At 37.8% G+C, this 15371-nt stretch overlaps 1 protein-coding gene across 6 annotated transcripts in view; it reads right to left on the reverse strand.

The window, feature by feature from the left end:
- Adamts6 (ADAM metallopeptidase with thrombospondin type 1 motif 6) overlaps nt 1-15371 on the reverse strand; it is a 234759-nt gene that overhangs the window by 106262 nt on the left and 113126 nt on the right. For all 6 annotated transcript variants that reach the window (XM_028883981.2, XM_028883990.1, XM_028884010.2 and 3 more), the window contains 2 exons: nt 4830-4975; nt 2096-2159 (listed from right to left, as the gene is read on the reverse strand). In XM_028883981.2, the coding sequence (XP_028739814.1) occupies nt 2096-2159; nt 4830-4975 (210 nt within the window). The remainder of the gene's footprint in view (nt 1-2095; nt 2160-4829; nt 4976-15371) is intronic.

Genomic DNA, 15371 nt, shown 5'->3' on the forward strand with positions numbered 1-15371 from the left:
TCATGAGGGTAGTAAAGGAGCTGATGGTGAAGTTCAGTGGTGGGGCACTTGCCTGAGCATGTGTAAGGTCCTGAGTGCAGTGACAAGGTCCTCGAAAAACAAAAATAAAAGCCTATTAAAGTGATAACCATAGATACCAGTAACTCAGAGCAGAGTAGATGAGGCAGAGGTAGTGAAAAGTTGTCAAATCTGAGATGTATTTTTAAGGCAAAATACAACAGAATTTCCAAAGGATTAGATGGATACAGACGAGAAAAGACTGGGGGAAAACAAACAAACAGAAAACCTCTAGAATTTTGACTTACAGTGATGGAGCTGACATCTGAGGGGAAAAATATTGACAGAGAACAGTGTTGAATAGTTTTGTAGATAATATTAGTATACACTAATACCACATGTTTATTAAAGGTCTAGTCAAGTAGTAAGATATGGGCCTGGTGTCCATAAATGACAACTGGGTTGCAAGATATAAATTTGGGAATTGAATGATATATAATAGTATCAAAATCACTGAAGCTGGATGAGATGAGAAATAAAATGAGTATTGATAGAATGGAGAAACAGTCAAGGGCAAAGCCCTGGGTAGTCTAACATTAGGAAATCAAAGAAAAGAGCAGGGACCAGTGAAGGAGAATGAAGAGAAGCAATAATAAAATAGAATAATCAAGAAGTTCAAGTGAGTAGAAAGATGAAGACTACAACCAACCATAGGGTTTAGAAAGTATTGAAAGCATCTGTGACTTGGTAAGAGCATGTCAACACTATGATGGAGGGAGAAACATAAAAAGGCAAGCTCAGGAAGAAATGAGAAGACGTGAATTCAATTCAGTATATACAGATAAGTCTTTGGAGGAATTTCTTTCAAAGGGCAGCAAAGAAGTGATTGGAATAACTGGCAGGGCTTTTTGTTTGTTTTCAGGTAGAAAGATGTTTGTGTGCTCATGGAAAGGCCCAGAAGAGGACATGTAGGAACAATAATCTACACATTTATGAATCTATAAGGAATTAAGACAGGAATAGACTTAGTTTGGTAGTATTCCAATGTTACAAAATAAAATACTGTGTTTTGTACACAGGAAGGAGAAAGAATGATCTGGATGGAATAATCAAATGAAAGATAATCAATCTACTACCAGAGGCAGTCCACAATGACCAAGGGGGAAAACAAGAAGCTCCCAGTTTGCAAACTAGAAAGGAAACAGTAGATTCGAAGGAGGGATGGTTTCCATTAAACCAAGAAGGTAAATGCTGTTTTTTAAAACAAAACATCTCCCAGAGACTTGTGTTTAACACCTGGTCTTAAAGGTCTATAACCTTCCCAAACAGCTGGTGGTGCTGACTGGGAAGGTTATGGAACCTTTAAGAGGTAGAGTGTTGCTAGTATGTCACTGGGGGCTAGCTGGGAGGTTTTGAAACATGGCCCTACTCCAGTTTCCTTTCTCTTTCTGCCTTGCCGGCGCAAACACAAAGGACAGGCGTCATGTGCTGCTGCCATGCTTTCCTCACTGAGATGGGCTGTACCAGTTCTGGAGATATGAACTAAAACAAGCACCTTCTCCCCTAGGTTTCTTTGTCTGGTTATTTCATCACAGCCACAGAGATGTCAGACAATGGAGTTCTGCTGATCATGGATCATGAATTCCTGAGGGCACAGAAATGTTTTCATAGTCGCCGGTGGCAGGGACATGATTCGGGGTAGAAGAGACTATAGGCTATGATGTTGAGTCTTAAGGGACTGGATGCCAAGAGATGAGGATGATGTGAGAGTCTGAGGCTTCTCGCTGCGAGGAACAGAAATCAAGCTGAAGAGCATAGTACGATTGATCCAGTGGACTCAAGACATGCAGCGGCAGTGAGGTTGGGAGTTGAGGCCAAGTTATTCAGGGCATGTGTGGGTCTCTCTACTGGGGAGAAGACTCTTCTGGAGCTTCCTTGTGGCCTTACTAATGGAACTGACAGCGCTGAGGCTAGCTTCTAGGAAATTCATGTGACCCTTACACATGTGGACTTCTGATTAAAAAGCCTAAAGTTAAAGCTTTCCCTGCTGGGAAGAAGAGTAAGCTAATTATTCATAACAAATATGGGGATTACTTACCTCTGTGTTGCAAGAGCGATATCGTTTCCTTTCCCCAAGGCAATATTTTCCACCTCCTGAAGGTCTGGAAAACAACATTGGTTTAACATGTTGTTTATATATATAATGCATCTATCACACAAAGACTACATATATTGTTTGATGAAAACATCAAAAGTGACTTTAAGAAGATATCAAATGTGGCATTTTGTCAATTATTAAACTAATGATTGTTGCTGGAGGGCTTCTCTCCAGGTTCCCCAAGCCCCACAGTCCCACAATCCACTTATAAAATAATCACTCAGACGCTTATATCACTTATAAACTGGATGGCCGTGGCAGGCTTCTTGCTAACTGTTCTTTTATCTTAAATTAACCCATTTTTATAAATCTATACCTTGCCACGTGGCTGGTGGCTTACCAGAGTCTTTACATGCTGCTTCTCCTGGAGGTGGCTGCAGCGTCTCCCCCTTAGCCTTCTGCTTCCCAGAATTCTCCTCTCTCCTTGTCCCACCTACTTCCTGCCTGGCAACCTACTTCCTGCCTGGTCACTGGCCATCAGTGTTTTATTTATATAGAGCAATATCCACAGCAGATGATAATTGTTAACAATGAGTATGGTTATTCAACATGAAATTATGGCAGTATATATAAATAATTTACAAGACTTAAGAGTTATTATCTATATTCTCAGGAAAACATAATTAAATTAGTATATTTAATTATAGTATAGTGCTCCATTCAATACAATGACTTGAAAAAACTTATCTATAAAGAAAAGCCACTTAAATTATATTCAACACAAACTATAATCTTTTCTTTCAGGTAGAAAACAATGAGATAACATTGGGAATGGATCCAGTTCAGAGTAAATAATACAAAAAATGCATTTTCCTTTCAATTCAACACAAAGTTAAAAACATCAAATTAAAAAAGAAGATGGCAAAAAGATAGCTTTGCATTACATTACTTCCAAATTAATGAAAAAGACTATATCAAATATTTGCTTTCATAAATTAATCTTTAAAGTATTTAGAATTAAGGAAAAACATATGCCATCATTTGGACATGCTATTATCGAGTGAAAAACATCTTCTTTGAAGAGGTTCAGGTCATTCCTTTACATATCTGAGTCTGTTAATATATCATAAGGCTTCATATTTTGGGATAATAGTTTTTAGCAGCCTATGTTGAATTTAGGCTAATTATCCTTGTATTTGCTTAAAAAGGAATCAAATCCACTGGTACCAGTGGATTTGGAATATGTTTTGAAGACCAGTGAATTGATCAGTTTGAACCAACTTGGAAGAAAGAGGTTGTGAGGCCAAAAGAAGGTTGTGGGGATGGTGGCAGTCATGAATCGTTTATGAATTATAATAGGAATCTCTGCTAGGAGGGCAGTAACTGCTAGAAAGTGGGAAGATGGAATCTAGAACGATTATAAAGAAAATATTTTTAAATTAAAAAGAACAGAAATGAGGCACTTGAAGAAAGCTAAGAGTCCTGGGTTAAAATGAGAATAAATAAAGAACTAAAGTAGACTATCCTTTATCCTTTATTGGGGTGGGTGGGTGGGTGGGTGGGGGCAGTTCCCACCTTTTCCAGGGTACCTATGAGGAGGAGAAAGGAATAAGGAACTTGTAGATAGAAGAATACTCCTAGCCGATGAGAGGAAAGAGAGAAACAGGATAGCTTCAGGAGGACCTGGGTCAATACCCAACAGCTCCTTCTGTCTCTTCTAAAGGGCTTTTTAAAGGAATGCCAAGGGGTGGGGCAAAAGACCTCTCCCTAACACAACCAAGTACAGACCCTTCCAAACACCTGGTAACCACGCACATGGTCAATCCATCCCCTTATGCAGTCCTGCTGGGTAAAGCAAGCTCAGATCTCACTAGGAAACCTCTGTGGGCTCCCACAGGTGGGGTAAGTAGAGATGTTATAACATCATTCTTCACCAAAGGAGCAGTTCTAGACACAATGGGTAGGTAGCAGGCTGCAGCCAAGGAGCGGGTGAGTCTTCAGCAAAGGAGGAAAAGTGAACTAAAGAAACAGTCTACATGTACATTGGTAGAATGGAGAGAAACAGAGCTGGCAAAGAATACTGGTGGGCTGGCCTTGCCCCGTGGAGACTATGGCTGGAGAGTGGTAGCAGATGAGCAGGCTGGCCTGCATGGAACAGTCCTGGGAGATGACAGGAGCATAGGAATGGAAGCCACTTTAACACATGGGCAATGTTGTCTTCACTGTGATTTGTGATGTGAATCACGGCATATCAACCCCTGAAGTGCTCTCATTGGTCCTTCTAATAGTAATGTGGCAGTAATAATTTTATGTGACATGTGAAAAGCCCTTCTTTTTCTGGGAGTAATGGTAATGTAGCACAAACCAGGTCTGGATTCATCCATAATTCAGCAGTCTTCAGAGGAGGAAATCTGATTATTACTAGCTTATATAGACAGACAATGTGCTTCTATTTTAAAGGTTTGAGATCTCTCTCTCTCTCTCTCTCTCTCTCTCTCTCTCTCTCTCTCTCTCTCTCTCTCTCTCTTAATTTTTACTTATACAATAAGAAGAAAAGAAGAAAAAGAAAGTCTGACTAACAAAGCTCCTTCACTTTCCTGGACCGCTTGCTTCTTCTGAAGACAAGCACTTGGCTTGCTAGAGAAACATTTTTACAGATAACATGTGAAACCACAGCTTTGAATCCTTTCCAACTGTGTCTTTTTGTTGGCTCTGGCTTACTTTAGCTACTTACGCTGGACTGTCACAGTGTCTTAGGGATGAAGAGACGCCTCCCCCGCAGGTCCTGCTGCACTCGCCCCATAGCGACCAGGAACCCCAGCCCCCATCCACGCTCTGAGGCCAAGTGCCGAAAGGAACACAGTCTCCCTGATAACACCACTGTAAGAAGGCACAGAAAACACAGAATTAGCTTTTATGCAGCTACAAGACAGAAGTCCATAAACTTTCATAAAAGTCAGGTAATGACCAATTTTAAGCATTAGCATTCTCAAAAGTAGAGAACAGGTTTTTAACTGTGTTTAGACAATGTAAGGGTGCATACAATTTTGCAAACTATTTCTAACTGGTCATATTTATAGTCTCCAACATGTACCAGTTCTAAAAGCCCTGATTTTGGCAGTTTTCTTTGTTTCTCTTTGTCCAGACTTTTAGTGTTTCTCATTATAGAGTTAGCTATAGGCCTCAAAATCATTTTTAGATATTGTAGTAATTTCTTTTAAAAAATCTTTATATTCCACTATTATTAGACTTGTGGAATGATAATGCACTATGGAAAGTTCTCCAATAAGGAGACTTTATGATGGTAATTGCAAGTTCTTTAGAAAAAGAAAGAAAAACTGGTTGAGGCTACAACAGTAAAAGAATGCTTTGTGGCATTTCATCCAGGAGCAGCACAGACATAATAAATGTAATGCCAAAACGCTAGGACTGGGCACAAAAACCTTATATACATTGACTAGCCCTCGGTAAGGCCCTGTATGAACACGTGTACTCGAATTCTGCTCAGTTTGACTCTGTGCAATAAACCATACATACTGCACCTAAGGAGAGAGCCAGGAATCCTTTATCAGAAAACAGACATCATATAATCAGTTCATAACTCTAGCATGATAAAACTAACTTGCAGTACATGGCAAAATAAAAGTGTTCTTTTAAACCAAGCATTTATAGGTTTTTGTTGGTGCATTTTTCTAACGCATCAAACATTAACAAATCAAACTAATCTATAAGAGAGGTATGTTTATATGGATAACAATATCAACAGTTATTAGAGTTAAATGTGTGTCAACGGGATCACACTATTAAGAAATTCAACCTTATAATAAGATTGGGACACTTAGAAATGAATCATTTCATTGTCCTGATTCTATCACCAAGCTTGTTGGTTTTAGCTCTGAGATACACTGGGCATTTTCTCCATGTCCCCTTCTTTATGGCTGCCACCCTAGATAACACCCAGCGCCTCACTTGGTGACTCTGTCTGCCTCCATCTTTCTCTGCTAGAATTTATTTCCCAGAAAGAAGTCAGGCATGGCTTTTAAAGACACAGCATCACACTATTTTGACTTCAGGCTGTTATTATTTTGCTTAAAAGGCCACAGCAGTGTTTACCATCTCTTTTAACCCCAGACCCTCGCAGGCTTCTGTAGCTTCTCCTGCTTTGCAAGGAAGGCAGCAGTCACATTGTTTGTTAGTTTCTCTCTCTCTCTCTCTCTCTCTCTCTCTCTCTCTCTCTCTCTCTCTCTCTCTCTCTCTCTCTCTTCCTTCTCAACTTGGTCCCTCACTAGCACATTTGCTTATCCCTCAGGTATCATTCTTCTAGCAATTGACCCCACAAATCAAACAGAGGGTTGCATCCATGCTAGGTTGTCTACACTGAGCCCATCCCTAGTCCTTTTTAGTCAGTCAAGAGAGGTTTGGCCACATAGCCCAGGCAGACCTTGAAACTAATGATCCCTGAGTTTTAGTCTTCTAAATGTTGGATTCCAGGTTATGCTATCACACTCAGCTTCCAGTTCTCTACATAGATGTCTTCTGACCATTTGTATCAGATGAAGTGCTATTTCAGCAGACAGCTTTTTCCAGGACTACTCATATTCTAAAGAGGCACCTCACTATCCTTTCTGGCCCCAGGGTTCTCCTTTTTATTATAGAAGAGTACTTACTTATGCCCTTCATTTCACTGCTCTAACTATTCAGGACGACTTTAATTATCTTCCCAATTTCTTCTTTCTTCACTCCCCCTTAAAATTGCAAGCCTTAAAAATATCATATGGCTACTGTTAATTTCTAAAATTCTGTTCCTTAGACTAGCCCCATTTTAAGGATGTCTTAGCAACACGTAGCAACATATTAGACAGAAGAGGTTAAGAGCATTCTCATGATCACAGGCACCCTGTTGAAATGAGAACTGCCTCCAGTACTATTTGGTATCTAGTATAGATGCAAAAATCTATTAGATGAATTATTAGAGTTAAATTGCAGAATTTTGCATCACATTTTAGTCATTACATGTCAGAAAGGAGCTAGAAAAGATTAAAGTAGACCAAGCTCACATTTGTTTCCTTGTCATTTCCTGAGAATACATACGATGTGAAGAGAAATGTTTTACTTTTTAATTTTTTCTTGGGATTGAAAATTAGTGAGAACCATAAAGATACTAAAAATACGAATTTCAAACCATTTAAAGTATTGCTATATATGCTCACAAAATATAGGGCAGTGAAAGAGTCACATAAATTCTCGTTTGCATTTTGAACCTTATTTTTGGGCTAGAGTGGAACCCAGTAGTAAAATAGATGGTTAGCATTTGAAGATCTAGATTCAATCCCCAGCATATACATAGACAAATTTTAAAATAATTTTAATTAGCACACAAAAATTGAGATTTCACTGTAACATTTTCATATATGTATGTAAATGCAAGTATATTATATATGTGTAAACACATATGTATATATTTATATTTGTACTCTTCTTATTTGCTCCCAGATCTCCCAAGTCCTCTTCCTCATCACAAATAGTTTATCTTTCTTCTTTCATGACATACATTTCATTTTCCACTCTTGGTCCCCACCCCAAATTTCACATAAATATATCTCCTAAAGTGAACAATAATTGTTTTATTATTTAATTTATAAAATGCCGCTTCCATTAGTTTTTGGAGACTTTGAGGCTTAGGTGTTTGGGAGGCAGGCTTTCATGTAGAACAGAACAGCCTTGAATTTGCTGGGCAACCAAGGCTTACTTTGACAGTCTGATCCTCCACACCTGGCTTTCTCATCATTAGTTAAGACCTAAACGATCATAGTATTCCATAAATAGTTTTCAAGAAGACATTTGCTGTATAAATTATGTTTCCATAATTATTCGATGGGGATAATAAAAACAATCAATACAAAAAATTAAGTAACAAAGATTAATGGGTAAAATAATAATAGTAATAGTATAAATATCAGGTACCTCATTTCTAATAAGACTGGCCTCCAATTTGATAACTAGTTAACTAGATAACTAGCTTACAAGTTACTGACTTGTAACGTGGAGGAAGCTTTATATTACTATTATTAGGTCTCATTCTAGCAATATGTTAGGTTCCAAAGCAAGTCACCTGATTTCTTTTATTTCCCTAAATATACAATGGGAATCAATTTCATCTCTTGACTCTACTATAGAGTAGAATAAGAAAACTTTATAAATTAGTTCAATGCAGACATGCATTAAAAGAAATTAAAATCTACCAAGCAACTTGTTTCATTTTGATTTTCATCAGGTGTATTCTTTTACATCTTGTTTTATTTCTCCCTCCTTTGTACTTAACGTTTTGCAGTTTTTGCGACTTCGCTCTGTTGTTAGTAAATTATCTTGATGTAATATATTATTAAAAAGAAGGAAGTTATTTAGCTGAATAATAAGGCTTTAAGACACCTAGGAGTTCACATGGATCAAGCGATATTTGCATTAATCAATACATTTAAATATTTCAGTGTATGTAAATCATGCATAGAATAATTAGACTACACTAAACAAAGTAACTTGAAGTCGATAGATCCAATAAGCATTTAAAGGTGAAACTTTTGATTGCTGTACTGTGTTTCTATTCTTTTTCTATCATAGAGTTGTAAGACAAATGTTGTATTTTCAGAAGGATGGACTCTTCATTTTAAAGTATGAAAGCTTCATATATATATGAAATCCAGCTGCTAACCTTCACTCAAAGGTTATATCCAAACTAGTAATCTTAGATGGTTCTAATTAATAGTCTTGTTACTATAGACTCAATTCTCTAGGTAAGTTGGATATTTGGTCTTCTTTCTGCTAATTTAAGTGTAGTTAAAAATTCATAAAGGTGAGATAAATGAAACTTCATATTTCCAAAATAAATCTCATATTGTTTCTTCTTATTTTTCATATTTCTTTTAAATTAAATAAATATGCTTAAAACATTATCTAGAAAGCAGCGATTCTTTTAAACATTTTCTTTAGAAACAGTCTCACTTGCTATTGGACATTGTGTAATTATACAATATTTATAAATGAGTTTTTGTCTTTTGGGGGCTTATAGAGACAGTCTTACTCTGTAGCCAGCCAAGACTAGAATTAACTTTGTAGCTCAGCCTGGCCCAGAATTCATGGCAATCTTCCTGCCTCAGCCTCCCAAGTGCTGAAATTATAGGTGTGAGCCACAATGCTTGGCACACTATTTTCTTTTTACCTAGAACCATTTTAGGATATAATCATAGAATATCTTGTTATAACCAGATCTGGATCATATAAGCATATGGAATGAGAGATCTCTAAAGAAATCCTAAAATGTTAAAGGAAACGATATTGGTGATTGAATACAGAGCAGTTTGAAATCAGAAGAGCATGGGCATGAGTACAACGCTACTAAGAACCTAGTCTTCCCACTGAGCAGGTCTGTGGCTGATCAGGCTATATTTCAGCCCAAACTCCCAATGAGAGCTTGTCATCCATACTATTTACATTTCTAGAGCATTTGGAAGAACTATTCTTTCCTCACTCTGTTTATTTGGTGTCCAGTCAAAACATATTACATTCCACCCTAGGTGAATTAAGAGTAAGGTTGCAAATGCCCTGCTATATATTCAGTGTTTTAAAAGGCATATAATAATCCTTCCCTAATCCAGCCCTATTTTCCCATGCAAAGATATTAGGGATCAATGTCACTTATATGTAAACCCAAACGCTGGCCTATATCTCTAATTGAATCTTATAGAATCATTAAATGAATCTTCTGGCAATAAACCAACTATTTGATACTTTCTTTGTGGTTACGAACAGGGATTATAAGGATTGGGTTTTGATTACCTTCAATATCCTGTACAGTAACAATGCCAACACTACTACTGAAGTTCCTACAGTATAAATCTTTATTTACTATTTCATCAAATACAGCATCCCTGATTCCTACCCAAGGGCTATTGCTGATGCTACAAAGGAAAGATCTTTGGCTGAAATTTATATTGATTGATTTGTAGGAGATTGACCCATGGACACACAGTACCAGCACACCGTCTGGGCTCATCAAATTTCTTCCTTTAGTTAATGCTACTGTCCCTGAGCACATCCATTCAGGCCATATGGTTCTTATTCAGTCCGTGAATGGCTTATTCAGGCAAACATCCAATGGCTGTAATAGCAATGTCAGACCCCCCAGGACTCACACAAAGATCAGTTTTTAATTTTTTGGCCATATTTCTTACTCCATCTGCTAAATGTGCATGGAACAGTTGTGGAACATTTATGGAACCGTGCCTGCGGGCAAGGATCCCACAACTATTGCAGCCAGAGTTTGACGAGATCATCATGGATCCAATCCTCTGGCTATGCCTGTGCTATCACTCCAGTGATATTTCTAACTCCTCCCTTTAAAAAAATGTATTCAGACAACTCTGAGCAGATTTGGTTTTATCCACTGGCTTGGCTGGCTAGATTGGGTATAGGTTACTTCTTATTCTTTTTGATGGGAATAGTTTTGAAACTCAAGGTTAAAATCAACTTTGTGGATATTCCATTTTTGAGTCTCTGAAGCCATTTGTATGCTGTGTGGTGCCCACCACTGCTAGTTATGATGTGTAAGGCTGACACATAACAATAATACTGAGAAATGACACTAAAGTGATACTAAGAAAGCCTGTGAAAAAGATCACTCCTATCTCATTATCTCATCCCACTATCACTGTCAAGTATGTAGATATTTGTTTGCTCTTCTATTAATGATTACATTATTTTATTAATGTTCATATAAGCATATATTATTATCCCACATTGACTTCTTTTGTAATTCCTTACCAAACAACTAACTGTTACATGTGGATAAATGAGAATTCCACTAACTGCACTAAAATATGCTGCCTACCTTATGCTGATTGCTTTACTTCATATCTATAACCATTCAATACTGTTTTTTTCAATATACAATTCCTTATCATAAGATAAGTTAAAATGAGAGGATTTCAACTATGACCCAGAAAGGCCAGTGCTGAAGCCTCAGCAATGGTATGAAGTTACTTTGTAGTGCTGGCTTTTTCAGCCTTTCTTCGTCTGTAAAATGAAGTCAAAACAGTACCTGCTTCATTGAGGTTTTGTCAACAGGAAAATGGCAACATGTACCTGGCATGACATAAGTCTTTTAAAAACATTGTCATTGCCATCAGTATTATGGGGAATGTCATCTATTTTTATATGCCTCGTTTAGACTAACCACAGGGTCGATCAGGTCAATTGAAATTGCCACTTTAATTTTGTCACTAGGACTCTGCATAGTTTTTCTTTTTTTCAGTCAAAATTCTGAGTTCTGAGTTCTCATTTAATTTTCAAATAGACAAAGCTATGAGTGTAAAATCTGTACTTGGCAACAGTAAATATAGATCACCCTTAAAAACAAAAATTCATTGAGAATAGTAGTAAATAAAGTCAGTGAGTAAAAAGTATTGAACTCAGTCATCTTTGCTTTTTGTTTTGCTTTAAAATGCACGTCTAAAGTATTTTTTAAAAATTCAAAGTGTGTGTGTATGTGCGCACATGGTAGCCTATTCAACTAGGACTATATGCATGACACCAGAAAAATATTATCTCATTAGGCTATCCTCAACACACCCTCAGTTTCAATTTTTATATTGAATAGGGCCTCACTAAATTGCCCAGGCTAGCTTAGAACCCACAGTGTCCATGCCTCACAAATAATGACAATTACTGCCATGTGCCATCATATTAAATAAATTCAATTTTTTGTGGATATTTTGAAGGTCTCCTAAATTGTTTTCTAATATTATTTTCCCTCTAGGGATCTACATTTGCCTTTTTCCCATAGGTTTATTCATTTTTAAGGTTTGTTAGTACCATTTTTAAAACTTCCCATCTTCCATGCTTCTGGGAAAATGAAATGACTAAGATTTGCTTTATATATTAATTTTAGGTGATCATATCCTTCATATTGACTTTATGATACTACACTGTTGTGTTGTGAATAAAATTGGCATCTTGATCGACAACCAGTGCTACACTTACAAGGTTCCTAGGTAGTTTTTTGTAGAGTCCAAGTTATTCTGTAGAGGTGTGCCATGAACTGGTAATGGTCTGGGAAGATAGGCTAAGGCCCAGCAAGGAGCTTTTGAAGTGAGAATGAAGCATTCCTCACTTCAAATCCATATACTAAAATTATGCAGGGTTCATTTGAAGAAAGGGTTTAGGGATATGAAAGTCTACTAAAGTAAGAATGTAAGTCTTTAGGAATCAAATGTATTTTTGCCCTATTTTATTTATGTTGTCTCATCTCTGCTTATTTTTTTCACGCTTAGGAATAATTCTAACTCTATTTACTTTAATAAACTTAAATTCAATGCTGTCACCTTAGCATTGCAAATGTTTTCTGAGAATTCTCCAAATTTGTAATTTTTAAAAGATATCCAGTCTTCATCACATATATGCATATAGTTCTGTGACATGATAGTTCAGGGCCTGCTATCAAGCTGAGCACAAAAACGATACTAAAGACACCATGAACACAGCAACTCTTATAAAGTAAAACGTTTAACTGAGGCTGGCTTGCACTTTCAGAGGTGTAGTCCATTATCATCATGGCAAGAAGCAGGGCAGCATAAGGGCAGACATTGTGCTGGAGGAGGACCTAAGAGTTCTACATCTTGATCTGCAGGCAGCAGAAAGAGACTGTGTACCACACTGGGCATAGTTTGAGCATATAAGACCTCAAAGTCCGCCTCCACCATGACACACTTCTTCCAACAAGGCCACATCTATTTCAACAAGGCTATACTTCCTAATAGTGCCACTCCCTATGGGTCATGCTTCAAACAAGAGCCTATGGGAGCCATAGCTATTCAAACTACCACATTGAATTCACTGGCCCCAAAGGCTTGTAGACATAACATAATACAAAATGCATTTAGTCTAACTTTAAAGTCCCCATAGTCTATCATAGTCTCAACAATGAAGAAAAGTCCAAATTTCAAAGTCTCTTTTGAGTTCATGCAATCTCTTAACTCTAATACCGTATAAAATCAAAATCAGAAAACAGATCACATGCTTCCAACATATAATGGCATAGGATATACATTACTATTCCAAAATGGAGGAAAGGAAGCATAGTAAAGAAATACTGGACCAAAGCAAGACTGAAACCAGCTGGGCAAACTTCAAACTCTGCATCTCCATGTCTGATGTCAAAGTGCTCTTCAGATCTCCAACTCCTTTCAGCTTTGTTGACTGTAACACACTTCTATCTCTTAGGCTGGTTCCACTCCCTGTTAGCAGCTTGCTTCAGCAGGTATCCCACAATTCTAGAATCTCCAAAATCAATCACCTTCACAACTTCACACAATGGCCTTTCAGGGCCTCCATGCAGGGACATCCCTGCCATGCCTGGCCTCAATGGATTTCCTTAGTCATGGAGGGAGATTCTATAACCCCTTTCTTGTATCCTTGACTAAAACCAGAACCATGTGGCTGAAGCTGCCAAGATCTGGTGCTTGGTGGGGTTGGTGCTTTCTGGGGTTGGAACATGGCTTCCTCGTTCAACTATTCACTGTTTTCTGTCTTTCAATGCCTAAGCTTGGTGGCTTTGGAACTTGCTCTTTAGACAAGACTGGCCTCAAACTCAAATATCTTCCAGCCTCTGCCTTCTGAGTGCTGAGATTAAAGGTGTACACCACCACACAGGGCTCTAAACTTTCCTTTAATTCCTTTTTGCAAGTTGGAAACTAAGCTGGGTGGGAACTTGCCCTAAGGTCACCATTCCCTTTATTCCATTTCTTAACCTGTTTTTTTCCTTGAACAAAGGACTTAACACCATTCCATCTCCTGGTGCCTTCCTATCCTTAAATTGTACATTTTGTATTTTTCCTTGCTCAGTTTGCTCCTTTTCATTATAGATCTTCGTAAGAGTGAACACCAATCACCACACAACAGTCAATACTAGGCTGTTTTAAGACTTCCTCTGCCAATGGAATTAATCCAGAACTTTTCACTTTAGCCTCAGGCAAACTTTTCAGACAAAGGCAAAAAGCAGCCACATTCTTTGCCAAAATATCATAAGAACAGTCTCTCAGCTACATGCTAAAATTCTCCTCTGAAACCTCTTGAGTCAGACTCACCCAGTTCAAATCACCCTCAGCATCACTGTCCTCCATGTTCCTACTAGGTTAGTCCATTAATCCCAATTTAAAGTGTTCAACTGCTTTTCTGATCCAAAGTTCCAAAATCCACAGTCCTCCAAAAAAGCATGTTCAGGCCTACCACAGCAATACCCTAGTCCCTGGTACCAACTTTTGTTGTAGTTTAAGTTTCTATTGCTGTGAAGAGACACCGTGACTACAACAACTTTTAATAAGGAAAACATTTAATTGGGCAGCTTACAGTTCAGAGTTTTAGTCCATTATCATCACGGCAGGATATGGTGGCATGCAGGCAGACATGGTGTTGGAGAAAAAGCTTGATCCACAGGCAGCCGAAAGAGACTGTGTACCACACTGGGCATAGCTTGAGTATACAAGACCTCAAAGACCGCCTCCACAGTGACACACTTCCTCCAACAAGACCACACCTCCTAATAGTGCCACTTTTTATAGGCCAAGCATTAAAACAAATGAGTTTAGGGGGGGGGCATATGTATTCAAACCACCACAATTGTGTTTGCCACATAAGTAATCAAAGTTGAGCTATGTATTTTCAAATAGCTATCACGCATAGCATAATTACTAATATTTGTAGTGATTATAGAACTTCTAAAATGCTTGTAGGAAGGCTCTGAGATATTTACTCCCTGTCCTTTTTTGTAGTGCTGGGGGTCAAACCCAAGACCTTGTGAATGCTAGACAAATATTCTATCACTGAGTTACATCTCTAGTTCATGAATATTTATAGAAAAATATTTCTCTGCTTAGAAAAATAAAGTAAAATAAAAACCCATTAGGTCTATTGACAGTGCTACTCTAGGAGAAGAAAAACTGTGATTCAGGCCAGACCGTGAAAAGAACAGTCCACCAGTGAATGGCTAATAAAGCAACAGATTCCCATTGCGGCTTCCTTCCTTCACTTGTACATTTCTTTGCAGATGGACGTAAATTGCTACTTGTCCTTGACAAGGACTGGCAGGTCCAAAATAAACCTAGACTGTTGTTTCAAGAATGTGGTTCCTAATATTTTCTATTACTTCAGTGAAAAAAAAAGAGAAAGAAAGAATTTTTGTAGTGTATGAAAGTCTCTGTATTTTTATTGGCTACTTATAAATTTT

This window comes from Peromyscus leucopus, chromosome 11 (genome assembly GCF_004664715.2).
Source record: "Peromyscus leucopus breed LL Stock chromosome 11, UCI_PerLeu_2.1, whole genome shotgun sequence".
Classification (NCBI taxonomy): Eukaryota; Metazoa; Chordata; class Mammalia; order Rodentia; family Cricetidae; genus Peromyscus; species Peromyscus leucopus.